The sequence below is a fragment of the Columba livia genome, chromosome 11 (assembly GCF_036013475.1).
Source record: "Columba livia isolate bColLiv1 breed racing homer chromosome 11, bColLiv1.pat.W.v2, whole genome shotgun sequence".
In the NCBI taxonomy this organism is placed as follows: domain Eukaryota; kingdom Metazoa; phylum Chordata; class Aves; order Columbiformes; family Columbidae; genus Columba; species Columba livia.
Genome location: NC_088612.1, coordinates 10,888,891 through 10,913,611, shown reverse-complemented (window position 1 = coordinate 10,913,611; position 24,721 = coordinate 10,888,891). Strand labels below are relative to the sequence as shown.

The following is a 24,721-nucleotide window of genomic DNA, read 5'->3' as shown; positions in this document are numbered from 1 at the left end:
TCTTCACTGACCAGTGAAGTGTACCATGTAGTCTGCCTTGCAATCTTTTTTAAAAGAAATATTTACAGATTGAAGTTTATAAAATCCTACTCTAATGCCTTGGTTTCTGTTTTGTTATTGAATTTTTTTTATTGTCCCCTGGAACTCACCAACGTGTTTCTATTCTGTAACAGCGGGGGCAAGTTTTCTACGCTACTCCAGAATTTAGGACCTGAAAATGCCGTAACTCTGCTGGTCTTTGCTGTGACGGAACATAAAATTCTCATCCATTCATTGCGACCTTCTGTCCTTACTAGTGTGACAGAGGCATTAGTCTCTGTAAGTAACATTCTTTTAATCATACACCTTTGAGTAGAAAAGATAATGTTTTTTAGATAAAATCTAAAATTAGTAATAGTGCTGTTAGCCTTAAAGGTTACTTAAAAATAAGAATAAAGCTAAAGATTTTTAGAGAGAAAAAAAAATGTTGCTAATGATATCCATGAAGACAGAAGAGAAAGAATAACTATTTGTTCTTTGACTGTAAATACTGTAAATAAGCATCTTGTTTGGCCATCACAATGCACCGAGTTCTTCATTTTCTCACATAGCACTGTATTCTCTCTTGCAGAAGAATTTTAAATGAGTGTTATTTTCTTGCCTGTCTTCACTATAGGCATTGTCTTACTACATCTACTATATACTTTGTCCTACTATATAAAGAAGAGCTTTATTTTTCCTACAAATTGAAAACACTGAATTTTAAAGAAATTAGTGCATTTTTATTTAATAATCTGCACTTAGATTTTTCACTAATAATTATCTACCATATTAAATACTTTTGAAGTGGCAGTTAGTGAAGTGTGGTTTATACTTGCGTAGATTATATTATACAAGTTTAACCTATGTTTTTATCTCTGCACATTTTCAAAGATGATATTTCCCTTCCATTGGCCTTGCCCATATATTCCTCTCTGTCCCCTGGCACTGGCAGATGTGTTAAGTGCCCCGTGCCCCTTCATCGTGGGAATTGATTCAAGATACTTTGACCTCTATGACCCTCCACCAGACGTTAGCTGTGTTGACCTAGATACCAATACAATTTCTCAGTAAGTATTTATTAATAATTTTCCTTCTGCATTAATTTTCAAAGGCAAAACCTAGCTTTTTGGCAAAACTTTGCAGGGTTTTGTTTGTTTTAAACCTCTGATTTTTCTGTGCTTTTTCTTGGAACAGATTAATTCCGTTTCATCATATAGAAAAAAGTATTACACAGACACTTATAATTTTTGCAACTTTGTGACCAATAGGGTCTTGAGGAATGCTGGTGCCCTCTGTTGACAAAGGACATTGTAATTTTTTTTCGTCATCATAATGGTATAGTTAAGTCCAAATCTATATGCACCAACCACAAAGCAGTTATCAAATTGATTTCAGGTTACTATGAGCATTCTAGTAATTATCTCCATCCTAGTTTAAGTAATTACAGTTCAGAACATGGTGTTTGTGGTGGCTGTTTGTGCAACAGCAGGTGCTTAATACTGTTAATCCGCCTTTCGTGAGTTCTGAGTGGATTGGTTTCAGTGCTAAAGAGTGTGGCTGCTGAAATCTGGCACATGGGTTGGTTGGCAGTGATCAAATCTCCATATAGTAAACCAACTTTGACTTTTTTTTTATTGTTTTTCAGTGCTTCTCAGTCCTGTTTTAATGGAGCAAATTGTGTATGATGCTCTCCCATTCTTTGGGATATAAAAATCCTCTGAATGCAGTCCTGTCTGCACACATATTCACACATATTCTAGTCTATATTCATACCTTGTTTTTTTTTTTTTCTTCCAGAACTGGAGATAAGAAAGCTATTGCATGGAAGATCTTGCCAAAGAAACCTTGTAAAAATCTGATGAACACTTTAAGTAATTTATATCAACAACTGGCAGAATGTGAGTGGGCAAGTGCATAGTAAGATTTACATTGCATATAGCGTGCCACATTAACAGATAGATATAGCTAATTAAATATCTTAACTCACCCTTTACACTAAACATAATGTTTTTGTACAGAATTGGGAAATCTGTGCTTTAAGTCCAGAGATTAGAACCCATATAGGGGCCTTTGGGGTGGAGTAGACTTCCATCTATATAAGGTGATGCTCAACAGAAATATCTTTGTATTGATGTTGTCATTGTACCAAAAAAAAAAGGCAAGCAGAACTTATATGAGAATAGTAAAGCAAAGAGTAGGCCAGGAACTAATAAAGCCCTTTGGTTTGTCTTCAAGGCCTTCTCGAGTCTTGACAATTGAGATTACTTTGGCACTCAAGCTGATAGTACTTTGCCGAAAATTTTAAGGTGGAAATAACAAATGTTTTATAAACATTGGAGTTTTAAATGTGTAGCACAATTGCTGGACATTTCTGAGGAAAAAAAAATTGGTTGTTGATAGAATCCTCAAATATTGTGAAGAATGTTGAACCTTGATGTGAGAAAGCAGAAAAACAGGGATGATACTGGTAAAATTCTTTAAAACAAAACACCTGGAAATAGAAATGCGGAGTGTGATGAAAATTGTCTATTGCTTCATAATTTTAATATATTTTACTGTGAGGATTTCCTCAGAAACAAATTTTAAACCTTATACTCTCTATATAAAGAGAGTGGTATTGATCTTAAGTTCTTATTACAGAGTAAATTGCTTAAACATAATATCACTATAAGGTTGGCTATAATTATATGTTGTGGAAAGACGGTGGCGAAACCACTTGGCACTTTGTATGAGTGTCTATTTTAAGACCGGGGGTTTGCTAGAACTTAAAAAAAAAAAAAAAAAAAAGCCTGGTTTCTCTCTCTATCAGCATTTTTCATTGTGCTGGGTTTTAAAGGTTCCACTTTGCATCTGAGTGGAGTTACTCTGTGTATATAGGTCCTTAATATGGAACACCTTGAATTGAAAGGCACTGTAGAAAAAAAAATACCATATCTATGTGTTTGTCCCTAAAATATGCTTCTTTAATCAGCTCTTGTATAAATTTTCATATGTTTTTATAAATAGCTTTCTTTGAGGGTTTTTTCAAGCCCTGTCTGTACTGGTTCACTCTGCTTTAGTAACGAATGTGCTGAAAAGGTAAATGTGTCTTGCTTTTGGTATTATCCAGAGATGCATGAGTCGTACAAGGTCAAGCTGAATCCATTGTCACATGTCATGACTGAGTTTAATAGCATGTATTTTAATCTGTTTCACTTTTTTTTTTTTTAATTAAGTTTGGAACATTATAATATTGGTTTTGTTCACAGTGCAACAGAGACCAAGAGAAGATGCATTAATGGAACTGGCAATGAATGACTATGATTTTAATTCTGGGAAGAAACTGCATCTGTTAGATTTGGAGATCCAGGAAGCGTTTCTGTGTTTTATGGCCTCAATACTCAAAGGTTACAGGTCTTATCTCAGGCCAATAACAGAAGCACCCTCTGAAACAGCCACAGATGCAAGTTCTCTCTTTGAACTACAAGGTGAAGAGTCAGAAACTTGTTTTATATGCATTAATTTATGACTTTAAATTCTCTGTTATTTAAAGAATGAAAATATTTGCAGTGTTAGTGTTGTGAGTGATGGTAGGAATGTAAATGCAGAAAAATTGCTTAGTAGTGGCAAGGAAAGCAAAAAGTTTGTTGGTAGAATGCTTGCTGACTTTTGATGAGGGCTTCTTTTTTTTTAGGTTTTCTTACCTGCTTCTGATTTCACTTCATAGGTTTCCTCAAAAGTCGAGATCGTTCCCATCAAAAGTTCTACACACTGATGACCAAAACTCAGATGTTTATTCGCTTCATTGAAGAGTGTTCTTTTGTCAGTGATAAGGACGCAAGCCTTGCATTTTTTGATGACTGTGTAGATAAAGTAAGCATGTCTTCATGTGCATATAGCTTTTAAACTTCGGCTGTTTCTTACATTATCTGATATATATAGTACAAGCAGAATGTATTTAAAGTGCAAGTTTCTTTCTATTTTTCCTTTTACTTTTTTTCTAGTCATGGTAGCCTTCCATTTTACTTTTTTGTTGGGCTTTCCTTCATTCTCTGCTTCAGATTCTGGAAAGTGTAAATAACATACGGCGAGCACAAATTAGAAGTGCTAATTTTCACCTGTATGTAAGGCTCTGAAATACTGAGCCATAAGTAAGTGTAATACTCTAAGGTAGGAACTTTGAGGTTCTTCATCAGAGAATTATGTTCCTTTGGTAAAACTACAAGTATTTTTATAGATTGTGTAGAACTTTTGCAGTTGTTTAGGAATAGGGTTGATGAGCAGCACACTATAAGACAGAAGACAGCCTCACTATGTTTTAATCATTATAAATGGAAGGTTCCTTGGGCTTTTTTGAAACAGTGTGCTGGCCAGTTCTCTCTAACAGTAGTTTTCTAGTTACTCTTAGAGAAATATAAAAGCATGGTCTAATGGTGTTTAACGTTCTTCATAGCTTTTGCTGGGTTCATTATTCTATTAGTAGCAGTTCTCAAAAGTGTGTTTCAAAGTTCTACAGCATGAGTTACAGGTATTTATGGTTTATAAATTGATTTAATTGCCAACATTTCTATAATGTTCACTCAGTTATCCTATTGTTCAGTTAAAAAGCTGTTCAACACACAGTGCTTGCTTTGCTGTGTGCCAATTGGTGTTTAAAAATGGGAGGTCTCATAGACAGGAATATACCCAGTAACTAAGTGCTCTTGAGCAGTGCTTAGTTTCTGTTGTGTTGCAGGTTAGTTCTCTGACTAAAGTTGAATCGTGTTTTTATCCAGAATGTGCTGGTCATGTCGGCGTCCGATTCTGTCTGTTATATTTCATTTTATAGAACAGTTTGAGGGCACTGAAGCTGATGCCCTAATGAAAGTTATCATGCCTGGGAATTCAAACAGTTCTTCTGAAAAAGTAATACGTAGTTTGGTGATGCCAGAGTGAGACTGCACATAATCTGTGGAGCTGGTGGAGCTTTCACCTTTTCTCAGAGGTTAAGTAGCCACTCATGCAGCTGAAGCAGAGACTCATCTGTTCTAATGGCAGCTGTTTTGCTAGTTGATGCTGTGGGCAGCTTCTTTCCACAATAAAAAGGTGCTCATGATGGTTCCATGAGAATCAACTTTACAGAAAACATTTGTACACTTGTGCTTCTCCAACTTCTATTTCTGTCAGGGAGGGTTTTATTTGGTTTTATTAATGGGACAACTACTTCTATGCCTATGATAATTGTAGGGAAACCGAGGCACTGGAATTACTGTGCATTTAGGATTTACCATGGCTTTAGAATTGCTTGTGAAACTAGGTTACATTGACATTAGTGGGTTCCCATGTGGGATTTCTCTGAATAATATTTGCCTCGTCTTCTTTCATTTCTCTTATTTCTGATACTGTGCTTAACAGTAACATACAAAGTCAAAATATTGAATTGAAGTATACCAAGGACTGCTGCATGAACTAGAGCTTTATCCAAGATGCTTTGCTTTGACCAGATATCAAATTTTCATTATTCCAATAAAGTGAATATTTATTTATATATTAATGTCGTTCACTAGGTGAACCAGTACCTGAAAGGGAATGCATGAACAGTGATGTCACGGGTTGAAAGATGATACAACACTTTCTTATGGGTAGTTACAGGCCACTAGGTTGAGACAAACTTTATGTGCTGTGAAATTAGTTGTGCATAAAATATAATCTAAGCCTTGCCTCAATTTATAAGAACAGCTGAAGCTGAAGACTAATCTCTTCTACATGTTAAGAATAGTTGAAGCTGAAGACTAATCTCCTCAACACGTTATTTTATCTCAGAGAGCAGCAGCAGAAATTATAATTAGTTGCCCATTTTGTTTACTGAAAGATGTGGTGCAATTGTCTCAAAAGTTTTCATTTTTCCAGGAATTCAATAATTATATCAATTCAATACATATTTAAGTTACTGGCTTTATTCTATGTCACTGGTGAAGCTTGTAACTATGGGGTTTCTACATCCTTAGAAGTATTTAAATTGCTAAGTAAGGTTTCATTTATATCTACTCTTCAGGAGCCATATGTTCTCATTGCTTGGCTGGTTCTATTTGCTAATACTTTCCATCTGTCTCATGCAGTAAAATATGTAATTAAGAACACCTCTCTGTATGTTTATCAAATTTTAAATATTGAAGAATTGTACTGAAACTACTTGATATATTTCCACCTCACTGGAGGACAAGAACTGTGGAATATGCTTCTTTTTGTGCATTAATTCTCTCTTGCTAAACTCTTAAGGCACGAAGAACCCACATCTTTGGGTTCCACAGGTTGCTTATTCATTTTCTTGAAGTAATGCACCATTTGGCTGTAATTTGGTTGCCATTTAAACCATTTAAATAATGGCTATAAAGGTAAACTGTGGCAATATTTGAGCTGAGCACAGGGGTGATCAATATGTGAATAAACAGCATGTTCTGTGCACTAGGAAGTGAGTAGTTTTTGATAGTGCCAACTCTGAGATGGAGACGCATCTTATTTCGTGAGCAGAAGCAGCACTTAGGTATTGGAGGAGACACAATTGGGGACAGAAGATCAGAGGAAAGCAATACAAATACCAGCACGCATAGCAAGTAAAGGCTCTCAGGTGGAACGTAATAACACATTATATTTGTTCTGTTCCTGGTGGTATCTGTCATGCGAGCAGTAGCAGTAGGAAGTTTGTAATATTGTTAAAGGCTTGTCTGTTCTTTTTCTCAAAGGGAAACAGTTCATAGTTTCCCAGAATCTTGTGTGAGGTAGCTGAATTTTGCTTTGGTTCTTTATTTTTGTCTCAAGCAGTTGAATGAAATTCTTTAAGTAAAATTGTTGGACAGTTTTCTCCCACTTGATCCTGCAGTTTGATGCTTTGAAATTAGGCTGGAGCCTTGGAGCAGGTCTGTGCTGCTGTCCTTAGAACAGGGGCATTCGTTTGGGAAGTGCAGATTTCTCCTCCTCTTTGCCCTGCATGACCATATAGCTTTAATGGCAGAAGATACAATAACCCTGGTATCTGCTTTTTCTTTTACAATAACTTCTCCAGGTAGATATGGACAGAACTGGAGAAACACGACTTATAGAGCTGGATGAGTCATACAAGAGCGAGCACACGGTTTTCATAACACCCCCTGAGATCCCTCACCTGCCAAATGGTGAAGAACACCCTCTACAATACAGGTACCCTAAAGACACAGTAGGACACTGGCAAAAATTGTAACCCCTGCTCTCATAGTTTGTTTCAAGTTTCTTGTGACAGCCACAAAGTGCAGATTTTTCCTCTCCCTATATGTTGCCTGAGTAAACATGTGTATGTAAAACGGCTACTGTGCCAACTCTTGAATTTGTAATGATTTTGTGCATGTGTACACACAAGCAGTAACAACAAAGCTGACTGTGTGTTCGCATCACATTGTGCTAGCAATTGCTGCTTTTTAAGGTTAAAATTGGCGTTAATGGACCCAGTCTGTTGGCCTGTTGCTGCTGATAATGATAGAAGTTGCAGGTACTCTTTGGGAAGAAAGTATCTGAAAACTGGTGTTACTGATTTAGTAATTATGTCAAATGAGTTTATCTATTAGCTTCTTCATTAATTCTGAGAAAGGTTTTTAAATCTAATCTAATTTAATCTTTTAGATAGTTTGATGTTGTTCATATTGATTTTATAAACCTCTGTCATGTCATGCTCCCTAGAGACTAAGCCACACAGATCTATTTTTTTTATTAGCTAGAATCAATACTAAAACATTTGGCACATTAATTAAAGAAAATGCAAGGAAAGCAAACTTATTTATCAATTTAAGTTGCTCACACTGAAATAACAGTGTAAGAGACTGTGCAGGTTTATGAAATCATACAGATGGTTTAGTAAACCGCTTTGTCAATGGATTCTTTAAAGGTTGACTTGTATTTTCTCTTTCCTCTGTAGATTCTAGTGCAACTGCGTAGTTGATTTCATTTGCTATTATTTGACATGTTTACTTTGGAACTGCCTTGCAGGAGTTAAGTGACATGTTTCTTTTACAGCTATAATGGATTTCCAGTATTAAAACTAGATTTGTTCGAGCGACCTGAAGGATTTCTTAAAACACCAAATAACAAACTCTCCTCAAAAGCCAGTAGCCCAAACAGCCCGTTGCCGATGTTCAGAAGAACTAAACAGGTACTTGCAGGCGTTTGTATAGCATGAGGTGCTTTGTAAAGTGTGAACTTGCTGCCTTCATCTGGAATTTGGCTATAACAACTGGCAGTGGCTGCAGCCTGACTAATGATTCTTTATTAATAGAGTAGCCATACTAATTGTTCTTTAGGTGTTTACCTGTCCTTCTTGCCTACGCTGTATCGTACAGAGTCCCTGTACACAGGTTGTCACTGGCTGTGCTGTCCCTACACCTTTCACGTTCTTCACGCTGTTCTTCACGAGCACAAATTGTTGGGCTTGTGCACCCACTTTTTGATTGCTTTTCACAGTGTGGGGCTTTAAGAGGGGCTCCAGTTCTTAAGTTTTTCTTACAAAAATGCAGACCAAAAGTCATAGACCTGAATTTCAAGAAATGCAAGTTTTTAGGAGGGCAGTATTGGACAGCAACTCTTTTTGGTATCACTCTGCTTTCATTTTCTTTCCCACTTTGAATATGTTGTTTATATTAATGTTGCAGTTTCTGTAGGAATAATGAGATGATACATGTTCACTTTTTAATATATGTGTGTGTGCGTGCACATATCCACAAACAATATTTATGATTCTTTACAGGAAATCAAATCTGCACATAAAATTGCTAAGAAGTACTCATCCATACCACAGATGTGGTCCAGATGTTTGTTACGTCACTGCTACGGTCTTTGGTTTATCTGCCTTCCCGCATACGTGAAAGTCTGTCATTCCAAAGTCAGGGCCCTGAGAACTGCATATGATGTGCTACAAAAAATGCATACCAAAAAAATAGATCCACCTGATGAGGTAAAATAAACCAACCCCAGAATGCCAGAAATAGCCCAGTGGTTTTAGGGAATGGAATATGTGTTTGACTACAGAAGCCCGGTACTAATCATGTGTATTTTCAGGTCTGCTACCGAGTCCTCATGCAGCTGTGCGGACAGTACGGTCAGCCGGTGCTGGCAGTGCGAGTGCTCTTTGAAATGCAGAAAGCTGGTGTTGACCCTAATGCCATTACTTATGGCTACTACAATAAGGTAAGTATTTTTGAAAGAGGAAAAAAAAAACAACATATTTTTATCCAGGCAAATAGAACCAAGCAAAATAAGGGAGCAATTCAGATGTAATTTTGTCATTTCTAGTAAGTGGAAGAAATACAAGATAGAATAATTGTGTTGTCTTTGTTTTCATGGGTTTAAAAGTCTACTTCATAACTACAAATTTAACACAATTTGAAATTTGTTCATTATTTTGTACCTGACTATTCTTTAAAATTACTTCATTTGACTTTGATATTTCCCACATAGGCTGTTTTGGAAAGTACATGGCCTTCAAGCAATCGAGGTGGCTATTTCCTATGGATGAAAATACGAAACGTTGTTTTAGGAATAGCACAGTTTAAAAAAGCATTGAAAAAGCTACCAGCAAGCACCTCACATACTGCCGTTCCTGGTAAAGTACTCACATCCCTATTTTCATGCTGATAAGAAAATTATTCCAGAAAGCTTTCTGTTGTGAATTTGATGATAAAAACAGTCTTAAAGAAAAAAAAGTTCTTGCACAATTTTTAAAAAAATAACGGGTTTGTTTTTTTTTTTGGTCTTTGATTTAGAAATAATCTGCTCTTTGTTTATTGTATCAGCTCCTCATGGATGCAAAATATGAACCTGAAATTTATGTGATAATTATTCTAGTACATACAATAGCCAGTTTAATAAATGGCAGAAACTTCTGCCCAGTCTTTCTTTTTTTTGTTGTTTACTCCATTGTTTGATGTTAGTTGAGAGGTATCTAGAACTAGTCCTTGAGTTTGGAGTTCTGTATACCATCTAAAATGATTGGATTTATCTATTCTGTTTACCATATTCATCTTTTTCTGTCATTGCCTTCTTGCAATAGGGGGACTTGCAGACTTGGGCAATAACACATCACTCAAAGAAGAAGGCAAGCAAGGGAAAACTTCTCTTCAAGATATACAAGAACAAAAAGAGGACAAGAGAGAGAGTGACTCCAGTTCTTGTATGTATCTTGTGAACACAGATAACTACTTCATTGTGGATAAATAGGGATTTGAGCAAAAGCTAAGTGAGGCAGCTTTTTTTTTTTTGTTTTTTTTACAGTGTGTGTAGTAATGACAGTTTATGCCCATGTCTTAAGTTCTTTTCTCTGGGTGTCTAATGGTTTAACTTTTGAAATTACAGTTCTTTTTTCCGTCTTCTGTTTCAAGTAAGTGATAAGAGTAACATAAAGACTTAATGATAATTACAGCTTAATGTTTCTGTCTTTTAAAAAAAATTAAATTGCTTTATAGGCATAATCTACAGCAAAGCCTTTCCTACCAGTCTGTTTTCTTTATAAAACACATAAGAGGAGAATGGGTGAATTTTTGCTGGTCTGAGAGAGATAGCAAGTCTAACTTCCAGTTATAAAAGTAATGCTGAGAATTAAATATCCATACGTCAGTTATTCTAGCTTGAAAACCTCTGCCCAAGTAGATATCAGCCCATGTATCTTGGGATACGTACAACATGCTGTCACTTAATCCTCCATAAAGCATCTAATAGGTAATGGAAACTTGAGATGTAAATTAAGTTGCTTTGATGATGAAGAACTGTCTGTCCTTTTCTATATACAGTGTCCGAAGTGGAGAGTGCAAAAGGGAGCGGTGACTGCCTACCTAAACTGAATTATCAGAACTCAAGTGATGGCAAAGCCGCTTCTAGCATAGTGCGGCTCAACGGTACAGTGGACAATACCATAGCAGATGCCAACACAGGTGAGTGGAAGAGAAAATAATTTTGATTCTTGTGCAATTTTGTCTGTATAAATAATTGCTAATAAGAGCTCTGTGTAACATGCTTGAGTTCTTTTGTCCACAAAACTTAAGATATAATGTAACTGATATAATGGCAGTAGCCAGTGAAACTTGTGGGAGTGAGTTTAGGTTAGATTCTGCATCTGCTGTGTCAGGGAGATATGTCTGCATATTCTTCATTTCCAGATTTTTTTTTTCCTATAGTCAATATCTGCTTACAAAATCCAGGTCTTGGTGTGTTTTTTTTTTTTCTTCTATCCTTCAGCAAGTAATAAATTCCTTCAGGATGGACAAGAGGTTTCTATGCAGTACAATGAAAGGAAACTGTCAGGCATTTTCACAAGTCTGTAATGTCAAATCTGGTTATTTTAGTAGTGTCAACTGTGCCTGAAATACTGTAATATCATACTTTAAAGTCTGCATCTTCATGCTCTGGCAAAACAATGGAGATTTTTCTGACAGTAACTCCTTTTGTTGGCTCTAATTCATCAGGTTAGAAAGTGTTGCACTTTTTTGCCATTTCCTAGATACCTTTACTATCTTTAGATTTCAAACCTCTTAATTATGGAGTATGTGTCTGGAAGAGAAACCTAAATACATCCGAGACTTTTCTTTATGATCTCTCTTGAAGTACTACTATGTTGTGTGATTTTACTTGCTTATAAATGTTTTATCATCTGATCCTTCCTGAAAGTTGTGACCGTGGTCAGTTCAAGGTTTCAACCCCTAGCACAATACATAGTGCATTCCATCTTTCAGTGTTGTAAACCATTTGAGATGAATTTGCATTCTTTTGTAATTTTGTTATTTTTCTTGCATAGTAAGAAATAAAGCACTGTGTTTCATCTGTTTTTCAGAGAGTTCCGTAGGATTGCTGTTTACATCATCTTTTGAGGATGCCGGTGAAGCAGGAGTTATAAAAAGTAAATCCTTAAGAAAGAGACATAAAAGCGCAGTAGAACCTGACCTAAGGGAGATACCATGGGAAGGCAGGAACCGTAACCTGAGTGGAGATGGCTTAGTGGGACTCATGATAAATAGAGTAAATCAGGAAGCAAACCCTGGAGAAATTGTTGAAAAACTGGGAGCTGATGCCAAAATCCTATCTAGTGCATTACAGAAAAGCATAAGGCCAAAAACTCTTAATATCAGAACTTCCTCTTTAGGATCTAAGAGAGAAAGCCTGGAGAAAGAATCAAGTGATGAAGATGCAGCTTTTGATTGCAGTTTTACAGATAAAACAGAGTCTCCTGTTATCTTTGATCTGGAAGACTTGGATGCAGAACCTGAAACATCTACAGCAGTGAAATCCTCCAGTGACAAATCTAGAAAGCTGCAGAGAAAGAGCAGCTTTCCAGTAAAACCAGTTGAAAAGACAGATGTTGAAACTGGATTTGATCCGCTGTCCCTGCTGGTTGCTGAGACAGAACAGCAGAAAGAGGATGAGGAGGATGACGATGATAGAAGTGTTTCTACTCCATCTGCAAGGCGAGATTTAGCTGAAGAAATAGTCATGTACATGAACAACATGAGCAGCCCTTTGTCGAGTCGTGCCCCAAGCATTGAGTTGCAAAAACCCTATGATGACAGAAATGCTAATAAAAAAAGCCCAACAGTAATCCAGCCCTGTAGGAGGTCCAGCCTTCCCCCAAACTCCCCAAGGCCATCCAGGCTTACCAAATCCAAGAGTTACCACACAAAGAGTGAAGAAAGGCCAAGAGACAGGCTTTGGTCCTCCCCGGCTTATTCCCCAAACAGTCCCGCAAAGGAACAGCTCCAGGATGCAACTGGAGCATTAACACTTGTGTCTTCACCGTCCTTCAACTTGGATACGCTGTTAACACCGAAGTTTGATGTTCTAAAGAGTAGCATGTTTTCTGCTGGAAAAGGGGTTGCAGAGAAAGCCAGCAAGTGGTACTCAAAATTTACAATGTATGCTGCATCCTCAAAGGTAAATTTTTATAATTATTTTCCACCACATCACAAAACCTAAGTGCCTATAGATTAAGGAAGAAGCTCTGTAAAGGTTTAATCACTGACAGGGCGGAGGAGACTGGTCTGCCTTCCCTTATTTACCTAAAGAAAAAATACTTAATGTTTTTAATTTTTTTACAGTTTTTATGAAAAAAGGGAAGTCTGCTCATATTGATTACCAAAGTCATCTAAGGCTAATTTGGAACTGAGGTCATTTGGTTAGAAAGTTCTTTGCTGCTACCAACTCAAACAAAACTCATTTTCTTCCCAGTCCTTGGGGATGAAATGGTGCCATTTGCTGGCTGCTAATAACTTCTATAGCAATGGCGGGGAAAAGTTATAGGACTGAAATAATTAAGTTTTCATTTAGGTCGTTTTACTTGGAGAATCTCTTAAAGAGAATCCTCATGTAGTTATTTAACCCTGAGTGAAACATTTGTTCTGAGTACAGACCTGAGCTGAGTGACTTTTGAAGGAGAGAAGTTCATGCCTTGAATTTACAGAGGTAAGTCTGCCTGTTATTTTCAGAAATAATTTTGCTTTCCTTTTCTCCTCTCAGGATCAAAATTCAGACCGAGCAAGTGTTTCATCTCTTGGAGCTCTGGACTCAGAATCCACTTCTCTAACTGATGAAGATGTCTGCAATGATTTTGAAAGTGCTTCTCCTCAGGAAAATACCACATCAGAAATTAAGAGAATTGGCCTCAGCAGGACAAGCCTAGAAAGCTCAGCTTCCCACGATGGCTCATCAAAACAATTTGACCAGTGTGGTAAGCGACGACTTTTGCATTGCATTCACTGATCTGAACAAAAAAAAACAAAATCCAGTTTTACTTGTTCTTTCATAATTCTCAGTTTGGGCTTATCCTAGTTGTTAGTCCTTTTTGTGGCAGAAGAACATTTTTCTTTTCCTACCTGCAAACTGTTGCTCATACAGATCTGTCTATACCTGTGGATATTCTTATTGTAGAACCTTGGTTTGGTTGTTCTTTCTTGTGGAATAACTTGCATAGTAACATCCTGTCCCTGAATAAGTTTTGGGATGGTACAGCTGTGAAAATAAGAGACCCTTTAGGTCCTTCAGTTTTTGTATAATTATCTTATTTGTGCAAGCTGTACAACTCCAGAAGACATCTATAAAAATTTTCAGAAGGTAACTTTATTAGTCTGGTTTTGTTTTCTAAAAGTAGTAAAAATCCTTTTTTGAAAACTGTTGTTTTCTACAAGCCGCAGTTGAAGCTGATTATCAAACTTTGTATTATCCAACCCAGATTAGGGGAAAAAAGATCTAATTGGTTGTGACTCTTATACCAATTTGTGTACTACTGTCATTCTAGAGCACAGTGTGTTAAGCAGAATCAGGGTGAAAGGACAATCTGTTTATTTGGATGCCTCCACTTAGCACCTAGGAGAACATGTCTAGGTTTGGCTCCTGGTTTGTGGGATGTGGAAGAACTGGAGAGGGGCAGTGGAGGCCATTGTGGCCAGGGGATCAAGGATCCTGAGGCTGAGGGTTGGCAAAGAGCAGAGTCGGGGATATTTGCAGTCGCAAGCAGCAACTCTTATCCTTCCCTAGTTTTAGTCCTGACAAAAAAAGCGTGTGTATGAATTACTTAATCTGTTAAATTTGTTTCCAAGCTACCAATTGTTGAAAAAAGAAAACTGGACATATGGGAATTCTATGTTTGTAGATTTTATTTTTGCTGCTGTTGGTGCTGGGCAGATGGCAGCCTCACACTCCGGCTTCAGATTTATTGCATCTTCCGTTACACATTTTATAACTGCATTATTATTTGACTAGAAAAAGTTTACTAAAAATACATATTCTGAATAACTAATACTTTGGGTTTTTTTTCTCTTAATAGGGTCTCTTTCAAAGTTCCCTTTACCTGACAAATCAGAGCTGATATCTTCTTGCAGCACAAGTAGTACCAGTGTGTTTCAGAACTACGCTATGGAGGTACAGGATGATTTATTGATTTTAATTGATACACTTAAAAGAATATGTCTTCAAATATGAATGCTATCTGAATCTCTGTTAAAACTCAAAGCTTAAAATTAATCTATTAAAAATTTCTGTGACAGAGTTAGGTACCATTTCAGATCTTGCTCTAGAAATGTCTTTATTGCAGTCACGTTTTTGGTCCTTAAACTGCAGTTCTCAAGAGTTTGAGAATTGGATGCCATTGAATTCAGGCATCTAAATCCCTTGTGCAGCTAAATTTGTCTGAGGTGAAAATACCAAATCTTAAATAGCACTATACATTTAAAAATATGGAATAGATAAGTAGCTATTTCTTGTTGTAGCATCTAGTAAGAACATTGTACTTCTGACTGTTAATATCAGGTTTGGATTAATGACTGGTCATTTTTGTCTTTTTTCCCCTAATTTATATTATACTGGCAGTCACTGCCAAAGAGTGCTTAAATTCTAAGAATAATTTATATAGGTGCATAAATACCCGTGTACTATTATGGTTGCAAACAAAATACAAATGACATATTGCTAATAAAAATATTTTTGAATAACTGGCTGGTTTTACTCTGGGAAGCTATAAAAGGATCACCTAAGCCACTTAGCTAAATTACATGTATTTTACAAGCATAGTTCCAGATCCCAGTCTACTTGCTACAACAGAATTAAGACCTTCACTTAATAAGTTTTTCAGGCAATGCTCACTCCAGTCATTTACCATATCAGCTGTCTGCTGTGGCAGTTTCGATGTATGATTTAATAGCTCTTCTGAAATACTGAAATTTAAAGCCTGGGAAGATCTGAACTTGTATGCAAGTGGAGAGCAGCATTCATCTAAGGGCAAGGATTTTGGCTCTAGTTTTAACTGCTTTGTAAAAGAAGAATAGTTTTGAGAATGTATCATAGTGGAGTTCTGTTATCTGCCGCATACAGGTCCTCATCTCCAGCTGTTCACGGTGTCGGACTTGTGACTGTTTGGTTCACGATGAAGAAATCATGGCAGGGTGGACAGCAGATGATTCAAATCTCAATACCACGTGTCCTTTCTGTGGCAATTTATTTCTGCCTTTTTTAAGCATAGAAATCAGAGATCTTCGGCGACCTGGACGGTAATAACATTATTTGAATTTTCCTCGATTTAGAATGTTCACAATTGTGAAGTGGGTTTTGTTTGTTCTTTAGCTAATATGAAGCTTTTGCTCTCCGTGCAGTTATTTTCTGAAGTCCAGCCCTTCTACAGAAAACATGCATTTTCCATCGCTTTTTGCAAATCAGAGCGGGAAATCCTGTAACACAGCAGCCACTGTTGGCCTCACTACCTCTCTGATGTCTGTTCAAGAGGATATAAATTCAAATAGGTAAATCTGCATTTTCTGCATAGAAATTAGTCGGGTGCTCTGTGGATGTGGATGTATTCCTCATAAACGTAAATTAATTTAATAAGATACGCTCTGAAAAGGAAAAACTGATTTGAGAGAGGATCTCCTCGCTGCCTCTCCCTTACCTCTGAGTTGACCACATAGTGCATTTTCAGCATGGTGTTCACCATTTCATCCCTTAGGTAACAATTCGTGTAGGCATCTGTAATTCTGCAAATTTTATGAACTCTTTTAGAATATTTGTGTTAATTATCAGTACAAGGGGAAATAAAACTTGCACTGTGTATATGTTTGAGCACTCAGAGTAAAACAAAAAGCTGAGATTCTTATATTTTTTTATTTCCCCCTAGCAAATCTAAGCAGCATGACAGTATTTGTGCCAGAAGTATCCAGATCCCCTCGGGAAGAAGACAAAATCCCTCGGGGTCAGAATGTCCAAGTCACCCTGTAGCAAGGAGTATCAGCACTTTTGGCCCATTGGAAGAAGATGAGAAGGAAAACCAGAAGATGAGCCATATCATTCCTACTGGTAGCCTGCCTGCTACTTTGCAAGGACCAACAGTGTGTAGTTTTTTTTACCTTAAATGTTATTTTTTCAAAGTGTGTGATAGAGAAATGTGAAACAGCATAAATTAGAACAGAATTAACTATCCCAAACTATGAGAAATAGTAGGTTTTATTATTTAAACCAATATTAGTTGTAACTTTTAGATGTTGGTGTGTCTGGTGGGGAATAAAAGCATTCATAAGACTTTGTAAGAATAGCTACGTTCCAAGTAATGACATTTTTTTTCTTTTTACCATAGGATTCCTTGGGCTTAGAATGGCGCTTACCCAGTCCCGATCCTATAACAGTTCCTTATCTCAGTCCTCTTGTGGTGTGGAAAGAACTTGAGAGCTTACTTGAAAATGAAGGGGATCATGCAATAACAGTGGCAGACTTTGTAGATCATCACCCTATTGTGTTCTGGAATTTGGTGTGGTATTTCAGGCGCTTGGACTTGCCCAGCAACTTACCAGGATTAATACTTTCTTCTGAGCACTGTAATAAAAACTCCAAGGTACAGAAGCAGATAGGAAATACTGAAGTGTGAGAAATGCTTATTTTCCCATATAGGAAATAGTTAGATAATTCAGTAACTCTTAGAAATGTGTCTTAAAATATGCTCGGCCCAGTCCTGAATTGGTAAAGGATGTGTCAACTGAAGGAAAATATGTGTGAGTCTGGAACTCTGGCTCAGCAGGACTTGCATGGGGTAAATGTTTAGCTCTTACTAGTCACGCCATAATTTATGATCCTCAGTTACACAGACAGTAAGTTTCTAGTTGGTTTTATTGCAGTTTGACTAGTTAAGCAGCAGGAGGAGGAGAAAGTTATGATTTTTTTAAGGCTGTTGGAAGACACACAAAATACTCATTAGCTGTGTCACTATTCAGATTTAGCTTTCTCTGGTTTTACAACAGTTATAATATTGGAGCTTTTTGCCATGAGGCCTATAGACATGAAGATATATTCTAAATATGTAAGTCCTCTGTCATGACTTTGTAATAAAATATCTTTATGTATGCATTTTCCTGTTCAGATTCCACGAAACTGTATGTCAGAGGACAGTAAATACGTTCTTATTCAGATGCTATGGGACAATATGAAATTGCATCAGGATCCAAGGCAGCCTCTGTATATTTTGTGGAATGCTCAGAGTAAGATTTGTTTCTTGTGGTTTTTGGTGTTTATTGATTTTTTTTTTATGAATAATAACTTTCATTTTGAGCAACTGAAGAATGCGTTTTGAAAATATGTCTTTGTGAATAGTTCACGTGAGATATATAACTGATTTTTTGATCATATTACTTTTTGTCTTTCAGGTCAAAATCGCACTCTTTTGTTTGAGAGTGAGTGTTCAGTTTGGTGTTGCTATTCTAAGCTTGTGTGACTTGTTTTGGGAGGAAGGGTGGATGTAAACTGCTTGAACAAGTTTAGTTTTCCAGCTTATCTGTTTCAAATCGTTAACCTGTATCTCCAGTGGCTTTTTCTTCATTGGGAAGGGAGGAATAAGAGGGAATATATTTCAGTGAAACACTGAACTTACATTGACATTTCATCCACTTCGCTTGTTTTCTTATTTTTAGAAGTCGCTTACTAAGAATTTTGTTGCCAGTGTTGGATCATATGCCTGAAAACAGCTCATGACCCATTACAGCTGTTGAGTTTTCTCCTATGTGCTTTTAGTGTTTTACATTGATATTATTTGACTTGGTTTATTGTTCTTTGCTTACTACATAAATGTCAATGTTTTCAGTTTGTGTAGCCTCCCACCTTTTTTTTTAACAACTTTCTATTTGCTGCACAAATAATATATTTATTCTTACAGCATTTCTCATGTTTTTCAGCCCAGAAGTACCCAATGGTCCATTTATTGCAAAAAGATGATGACTCTTTTAACCAGGAGCTCTTGCGGAGTATGGTGAAAAGCATTAAGATGAATGATGTGTACGGACCAATGAGTCAAATATTGGAGAGATTGAACAAATGGCCACATATTAAAAGACAGAGGTAAGAATGTGAACAAGCCTAACTGGAGCGAGATTGGACACCAGAAAGGCTATTGTAATATCAATTGTATTTTATAGTATGTTTTGTTTTTTGGTTTTTTTTAAAGAAAAATAGCACTGTTTTTCAGCAGCATTCTCAGATTTATCACTCAGTCTGGTAAATATTCTTCTTCTTTGTGATAACTTTTACAAACTTCTTTTAGGAAAAAAATGGAGAAAGTATTTTTCACTTTTTCGTCTCCCTTTCTCCTGTACAGCCAGCTTTTTGCTCTTACCTTTGAATGATGACAAATCAAGTAGGGAGTTTATATATTTTGTTATTAAATATTATATATATATTAGTGTTGTTCCTAGGGTGCATGGGTGGATTTTTTTTAAGTTTCTAGTAGAGAAGAGAAGGGGAGCTAAGAAGAGAGGTTAGCTCTCATTTTTAAGAAGTGTTTTTTCCATTAGCAGTGGAATTAGTGAGAATTATTTCCTATGAATTTATATTTCTTGCTGGGATTTACTGATTTTTATTTATAAAAAGATATATAGCAGCCTTTTCAAGAGCTGGAGTATTGACAAGGTATTTATTTTCTCATCTGCCTGCTTTTTCAAGATAAGCTGGGACTGCAGGAAAGCAGGTTCCTGACCTGCTTGTCAAATCTGGTGAAATTTGGTTGAGTATATCAAGTGGATGTTTCACTCTGGTGGCACTTGGGTGATCTCGATGTGGGGAGTCCAGGGCAATCTCCAGAGGTCAGAAACAACAACATTTTGAAGGTGGCAATCAGGAATCATGTTCAAAATGCCACTTAAAAAAAGAAGTCATCTTTAGGTAATTTGATCTATTTTTAATGTGGTGTATTATTGCATTATATAAATTGACATTTCTCTTTACTATTTCAGGAGCCTTTACAGAGAAATACTGTTTCTTTCACTCGTTGCCCTAGGAAGAGATAACATTGATATAGGTAAGTTATTCAGATAGACATAGATGAAGAATGTACACAAACTAGTTTTTCAGCTTCCAAACAACAACGAAAAAATCTGTAGTTTTCATCTGTGTCTTTCTATGGTAAATACTGATGAAAAGGACTTTATTGTTTTGCTGATAAGCGTAGTAACCGTCATTGTATTTGGGTTGTGGCTTTGAGCACAGTGTACAGAAATTGCTTTTCTGTTTCTGCAGATGCTTTTGACAGAGAGTACAAAATGGCCTATGATCGACTCACAGCTAATCAAGTGAAGAACACTCATAATTGTGATCGACCACCAAGTACTGGAGTGATGGAATGCAGAAAGATTTTTGGAGAACCATATCTTTAAATATAGCGAGATAAAGAGATGGTGTCTATGATCTGTACCTGTGTAAAATAACCACTTCGGTCCCAAGGAACATCTCGGTCTTCAGTGTTCAAGAACATGTGTATGAACAGACGGTGGCGGAAGGCCTGGGAAGAATTAGGCCTGTCTACAGTTGTGGAAATGGACAGAGTGAAAAATGGGCTGAATATTATTTCCCCATCCCTTGTCCTTTCTGCAAATCAATGTGTAGAAAGGAAGATTCTAAACAAAATCAGTTCTTTAACTTGGGACAACATATTACAGTTCCCTTCATAAAAAAATAAAATAAAAATTAGAGAACAGGTGGACAGAAACAATGCACTGAAACTAATGTGAGCAAAGTAAATTCTTCAAAATCTATTGTTTACATAGAATATTCATGATGTTATGAAGAGCATACAAAGTTGTATTATACATATTTTAAATTGTTTATAGTAAGTTGATATTTTTTTAATTTTTTTAAATTACTGGAGTGAATTTTAAATGGACTTGCTGCATAAGCAATGCAGTGCTTATTTTTTTTGCAGTACACTGCTATTTATAGTAACTTGTCCAGTTACGTTTTGGAGAGTGATTTGTTTTTTGAGCAGAGTAGAAAACGTTCACCTTCACCTAGACAGTGCTCTAGAGACAGGATTTCTCCCATGCACACATGGAAAAGGTGTTACCGCAGCAATTGGAAGGAAGGTTTGGTAAACTCCTGTAAAACCCTACTAATGCGTGCCCTGCTGTCTCTGTAAAACAGAAATCTCTTCCTCTCCCCTTCACTCCTCACTCCCTAGGAAAGAGAAGGTATATTGAAGAGTCTTACAGATTGTTATAGAATCAGAACATCTCAGCTGTTCATTGATGTGGCCTCGTTACTGGTGTAACACAGAGCAAATACCCTACAAGAAGTTCTTTGTAAACACACAGTGTTCAGAGTCTGGGTGAGTGTGTTTGAGACACGCTAAATGTGACACGTACATAATGCTCATCCAAAGCTTTAAACTCAAGTTGATACAGTGAACTCGCTACCAGGAATACGTAGAGAATGTAGCTTATTGGGGCATAATGTGCATAGCTAAACGTACTTGGAATGTTTGGTCTCTGTTTTACAGGCAAAACAACTTTATTTTTTTTCTGTGAGGAAGAAATGCTGTCAGTCCGTGTGGTGGAGTCATGGCTTTTGACTCATGTTGTCTTGCTCTACAGATTTAAAAACTTGTGCTGTGCTTTCAGTTACATAGCAACTCTGCACCAGAAGGCAGGCTACAGAGAAATGGCAGAAGTCTTGTATGGAGGTGGGAAAACAGACATTGCTTTGTATAAAACACCCCAAACAAATTAAACCAAGTTTTAACAAATAGTTTTATTTTAAGTAATCTTAATGGGTTTCCAATTCTGATTTCTTTTACTTGTTGTTATAATACTTCTAAATATTCAGCTGTTATATTAGATTTTATATTTTGATCTGCCTACCAGCAGGTATTTTTAAAAATCTCTTTAGTTTGCAAGTGTAATAATACAGCAATATTTAGTTAGGCAGGAAGGAGATAAACTTTAAGGCTCGCATTTACTTTGTTAAATGAAATAGAGTGAGCCTCTTAGAGGCTTAAAGAAGTAATGCTGCTATGAAGCTCCGTGTAACCTCCTCCCAGACCTCTGTAAAGTTGTCAGGAGATGCTACCTTAAGGAGAACAGATGTAAAATGTGTGGAGCTGCAGGTGTATGCTGATGCTAATTGCAAGAGGCAGTCTTGTTGAAGACAGCTTTTGTTGGGTAATACCTCTTTAATTTGCTGCTAATTATGTAGCTGACCTTTTTGAAAGTATCCCCCCGCTCTGAGGTGGAGCTAGCAATGTTACACTTACCGACATTTTTCACATTTAATTTATTTTAACAATTTGTGACACTCTGTTTTGTACTAGCACGCTTGTAAAGTATTCCTTGCGCATGAACTGCAGCTCGTTTTTCTGCCCAGGTACACAGTAAGCAGCGTATCGGTGTAGGTGGATACACACCCCTTCATCCCTCTGAGCGAGCGTGGAAAAAAACCCACCTGCTTATTTTTTTAACATATTCATTGTAAGTACCTATTAGTGTGCATGTGTGCTCTGCTTTGTACAGTACGTACGCTGTATTTACCACGTAAAAGTTGCACACAGCACTTGCTGTGTATCTAAATGTTTGTTCTGTGTGTGGGTGGTGTCCCCATGTCCCCAGCGCTTGGCAGTTCTGTTCCCAGTGTCACTCACCCCTTGGGGCAGATGCTGTTTTCTAAAAGGACCTTCAAGCCATGAAGGAGGGCAGGTGCGTTTTCCAGAGCTGCTGCGGTGCGTTAGAGGTTCTGGGCTATGACGCAAGCTTCATGCTCCTGATTTTAGTCTGGCAGAAGTGACCGAGCCCGGTCTCTAACCACCGCTCCTTTACTGGGACTTGACGCTGCAACTGGGTGCGCTGGCACGGGAACAGATGTGACACTTGCCATCCACGGGCCACCTTCTCCATTCTAGTCCCAGCTTCATTGTCAGTACTTCCAGCTGCTTCAGACTTGTAAAACCAACAAGTTTGCCACTTCATTCAAATATCACCAGTATTATCAGAAGAGTAGATATTAATAGAGTACCGTTAGAAGGATTGTCTGCATACTTGAGACAGTCCAGCTGTCCCTGCACTCCTGGCCATTGCTGACCTTGGTTTGGCTGTGCTTTTAAATATCATGTCGTAATTCAGCAAGTGAAATCGTTATACTTAACGAAGTGCTTTATAAAGTCTGTTGCAAGTCAGTCCACTATAGAAATACTGTAATAAAATATAGTTGGGATAGCGATATACTTCAAATGGAAAAATTTCCTCATTCAAGTTATAATGTTCAAAGTGTAGGTCCTGAGGTGGGTAATTTTTAAGAATCATACAATTCAATGTTGAAAAAGTTTTCAAATCTCACTGTCCTTTATTAGAAAAGCAATTTGAGTATATTTTCCAATACCGCAAAGATGGATAAATAAAATATTTGAGACATATTTTCAATTTAAAATTTTGTATGAACTGAATTTTCTCCTTTTGTGTACTCAATAATGCTTATGTCAATAACCTTAAAGGTTTTACATTTGCAGTGCAATATATATTTTGCTTTACTTATGGTTCCACTGGAATAATTATTAGAGATGAAATACTGAAATGTGAATAGAAATTGTGCTGTTTCTCTGACACTGCTGTTTCCCATTTGGAGAAGGTTTGTTGTTGATGCAGTTGCAGCCTGATGAATTAGACTGGCTAATTAAATGACTTGTACCCGAAGGAAGAGAAAATTCCTGCATGTAAAAATCTTTGTATAACAACTGGGAGATGCAAATGGTGACGAGAGAGGGGTATTTCTAGATATTGTCTCACTGGGGTTTAAAAATGGTACTTTGTCAGTCTGCAAACAGCACTTTTTAAATGAATGGTTGTAGATTTGTAAATATGTAATGTTTAAATTTTATTTACCAAAAACCAGTATGTTGGATGTTTGCTTTGGTTTGTAGTTCCTTTAAAATATGCAAGTCAGTGTTCACAATGTTAAAGTTTTGGTTTTTTTTCTGTCTCATCCAAAAAAGTTTTACAGTGAGTCAATAAAAAGCTTAAAATCTTCCTGGTTATTTTCATTAACATTTTATTAGATGGATTAGAATGACAGAAAAGTCTGCAACCTCGTTTGCTCACACGAGGTGTTATTAACAATAAACCTTGCAGGTTTGTTGATAGTTGATGTTGGTGTTTTTTGTAGTGGTTGTGTAGAAGACAGTGTGATCAATAAGAATGAGTCCTGGATACACTATTCTGTGAAATTCAGATTAGCATCAGGATGAAAACAAAACTCAAGCAGTTCAACAACTTCTTGTTGTATTTCTGGGTTTAGTTTTTATTAGTGGTAATGCAGTATTCTAACTCCAGATCTGTATAGTCTTGTTACAATAAGATGTAAATCCAGTTGACATCACACTGGTATTGGTGGCACTTACTGCAAATTGTAGGGTCTGTATTGCAAGGTGAGGGACAGGTTTAAAAGGAGCTCTTTGGGTAGTTTTCAGGTTTGCTGTGCAACTCTCAAATCCTGTGTTCTGCACGCGGAAATAATTTACTGCTTTGCTTTTTCCCTGAATACCCAAGTGTTATAATTTCCCACAGTCTTAAGAGGGCTGGCAGAACACTTTTCCCCTGATGTGCACCACGTGCTCTGTGCACGTTTCCTGAGGTACGTGTACGGTACCTGTTGTGGATGCTTTGTCGTGGCGTTCACCAAAAGGATGAGCAGCTGCAGCACAAACCTGCAGCGGGAGGGAGGGAGTTCACTCCTGACACACAGGATTGCGTCTGCACGAAGATTTCAAGCAGGGTTTGGGAATTCCATTCCTACTGACGTAAAGTTCATTGATTTTGGTGAGTTTGAGTAATTTACTAAGTAATTTAGAGTGTGTTCCTGAAAATATATAATGAGTAAATATTCTGTGCTGAAAATCGGCTCTGTTAACTTGAGGGGTTCAGCCGTACTGAAAACTTTGTGCAAAGGCCTGAACATT

General features: G+C 37.0%; 1 protein-coding gene across 11 annotated transcripts in view; it reads left to right on the top strand.

Annotated features, from left to right (window-relative positions):
- Nucleotides 1-23,792, top strand: part of DENND4A (DENN domain containing 4A) — a 46,408-nt gene extending 22,616 nt beyond the window's left edge. For 6 of the 11 annotated variants that reach the window (XM_065075936.1, XM_065075934.1, XM_065075937.1 and 3 more), the window contains 24 exons: nucleotides 174-318; nucleotides 913-1,088; nucleotides 1,819-1,919; nucleotides 3,270-3,488; nucleotides 3,728-3,873; nucleotides 7,043-7,176; nucleotides 8,023-8,158; nucleotides 8,750-8,956; nucleotides 9,061-9,189; nucleotides 9,460-9,604; nucleotides 10,052-10,171; nucleotides 10,788-10,928; nucleotides 11,825-12,918; nucleotides 13,501-13,711; nucleotides 14,807-14,901; nucleotides 15,850-16,025; nucleotides 16,128-16,274; nucleotides 16,646-16,856; nucleotides 17,102-17,356; nucleotides 17,879-17,996; nucleotides 18,162-18,188; nucleotides 18,687-18,849; nucleotides 19,740-19,804; nucleotides 20,023-23,792. In XM_065075936.1, the coding sequence (XP_064932008.1) occupies nucleotides 174-318; nucleotides 913-1,088; nucleotides 1,819-1,919; nucleotides 3,270-3,488; nucleotides 3,728-3,873; nucleotides 7,043-7,176; nucleotides 8,023-8,158; nucleotides 8,750-8,956; nucleotides 9,061-9,189; nucleotides 9,460-9,604; nucleotides 10,052-10,171; nucleotides 10,788-10,928; nucleotides 11,825-12,918; nucleotides 13,501-13,711; nucleotides 14,807-14,901; nucleotides 15,850-16,025; nucleotides 16,128-16,274; nucleotides 16,646-16,856; nucleotides 17,102-17,356; nucleotides 17,879-17,996; nucleotides 18,162-18,188; nucleotides 18,687-18,849; nucleotides 19,740-19,804; nucleotides 20,023-20,159 (4,498 nt within the window). In that variant the 3' untranslated portion in view covers nucleotides 20,160-23,792. The remainder of the gene's footprint in view (nucleotides 1-173; nucleotides 319-912; nucleotides 1,089-1,818; nucleotides 1,920-3,269; nucleotides 3,489-3,727; nucleotides 3,874-7,042; nucleotides 7,177-8,022; nucleotides 8,159-8,749; nucleotides 8,957-9,060; nucleotides 9,190-9,459; nucleotides 9,605-10,051; nucleotides 10,172-10,787; nucleotides 10,929-11,824; nucleotides 12,919-13,500; nucleotides 13,712-14,806; nucleotides 14,902-15,849; nucleotides 16,026-16,127; nucleotides 16,275-16,645; nucleotides 16,857-17,101; nucleotides 17,357-17,878; nucleotides 17,997-18,161; nucleotides 18,189-18,686; nucleotides 18,850-19,739; nucleotides 19,805-20,022) is intronic. The other 5 variants (XM_065075940.1, XM_065075942.1, XM_065075944.1 and 2 more) reach the window with 1 other exon arrangement.
- The last annotated feature ends 929 nt before the right edge of the window (nucleotides 23,793-24,721 follow it).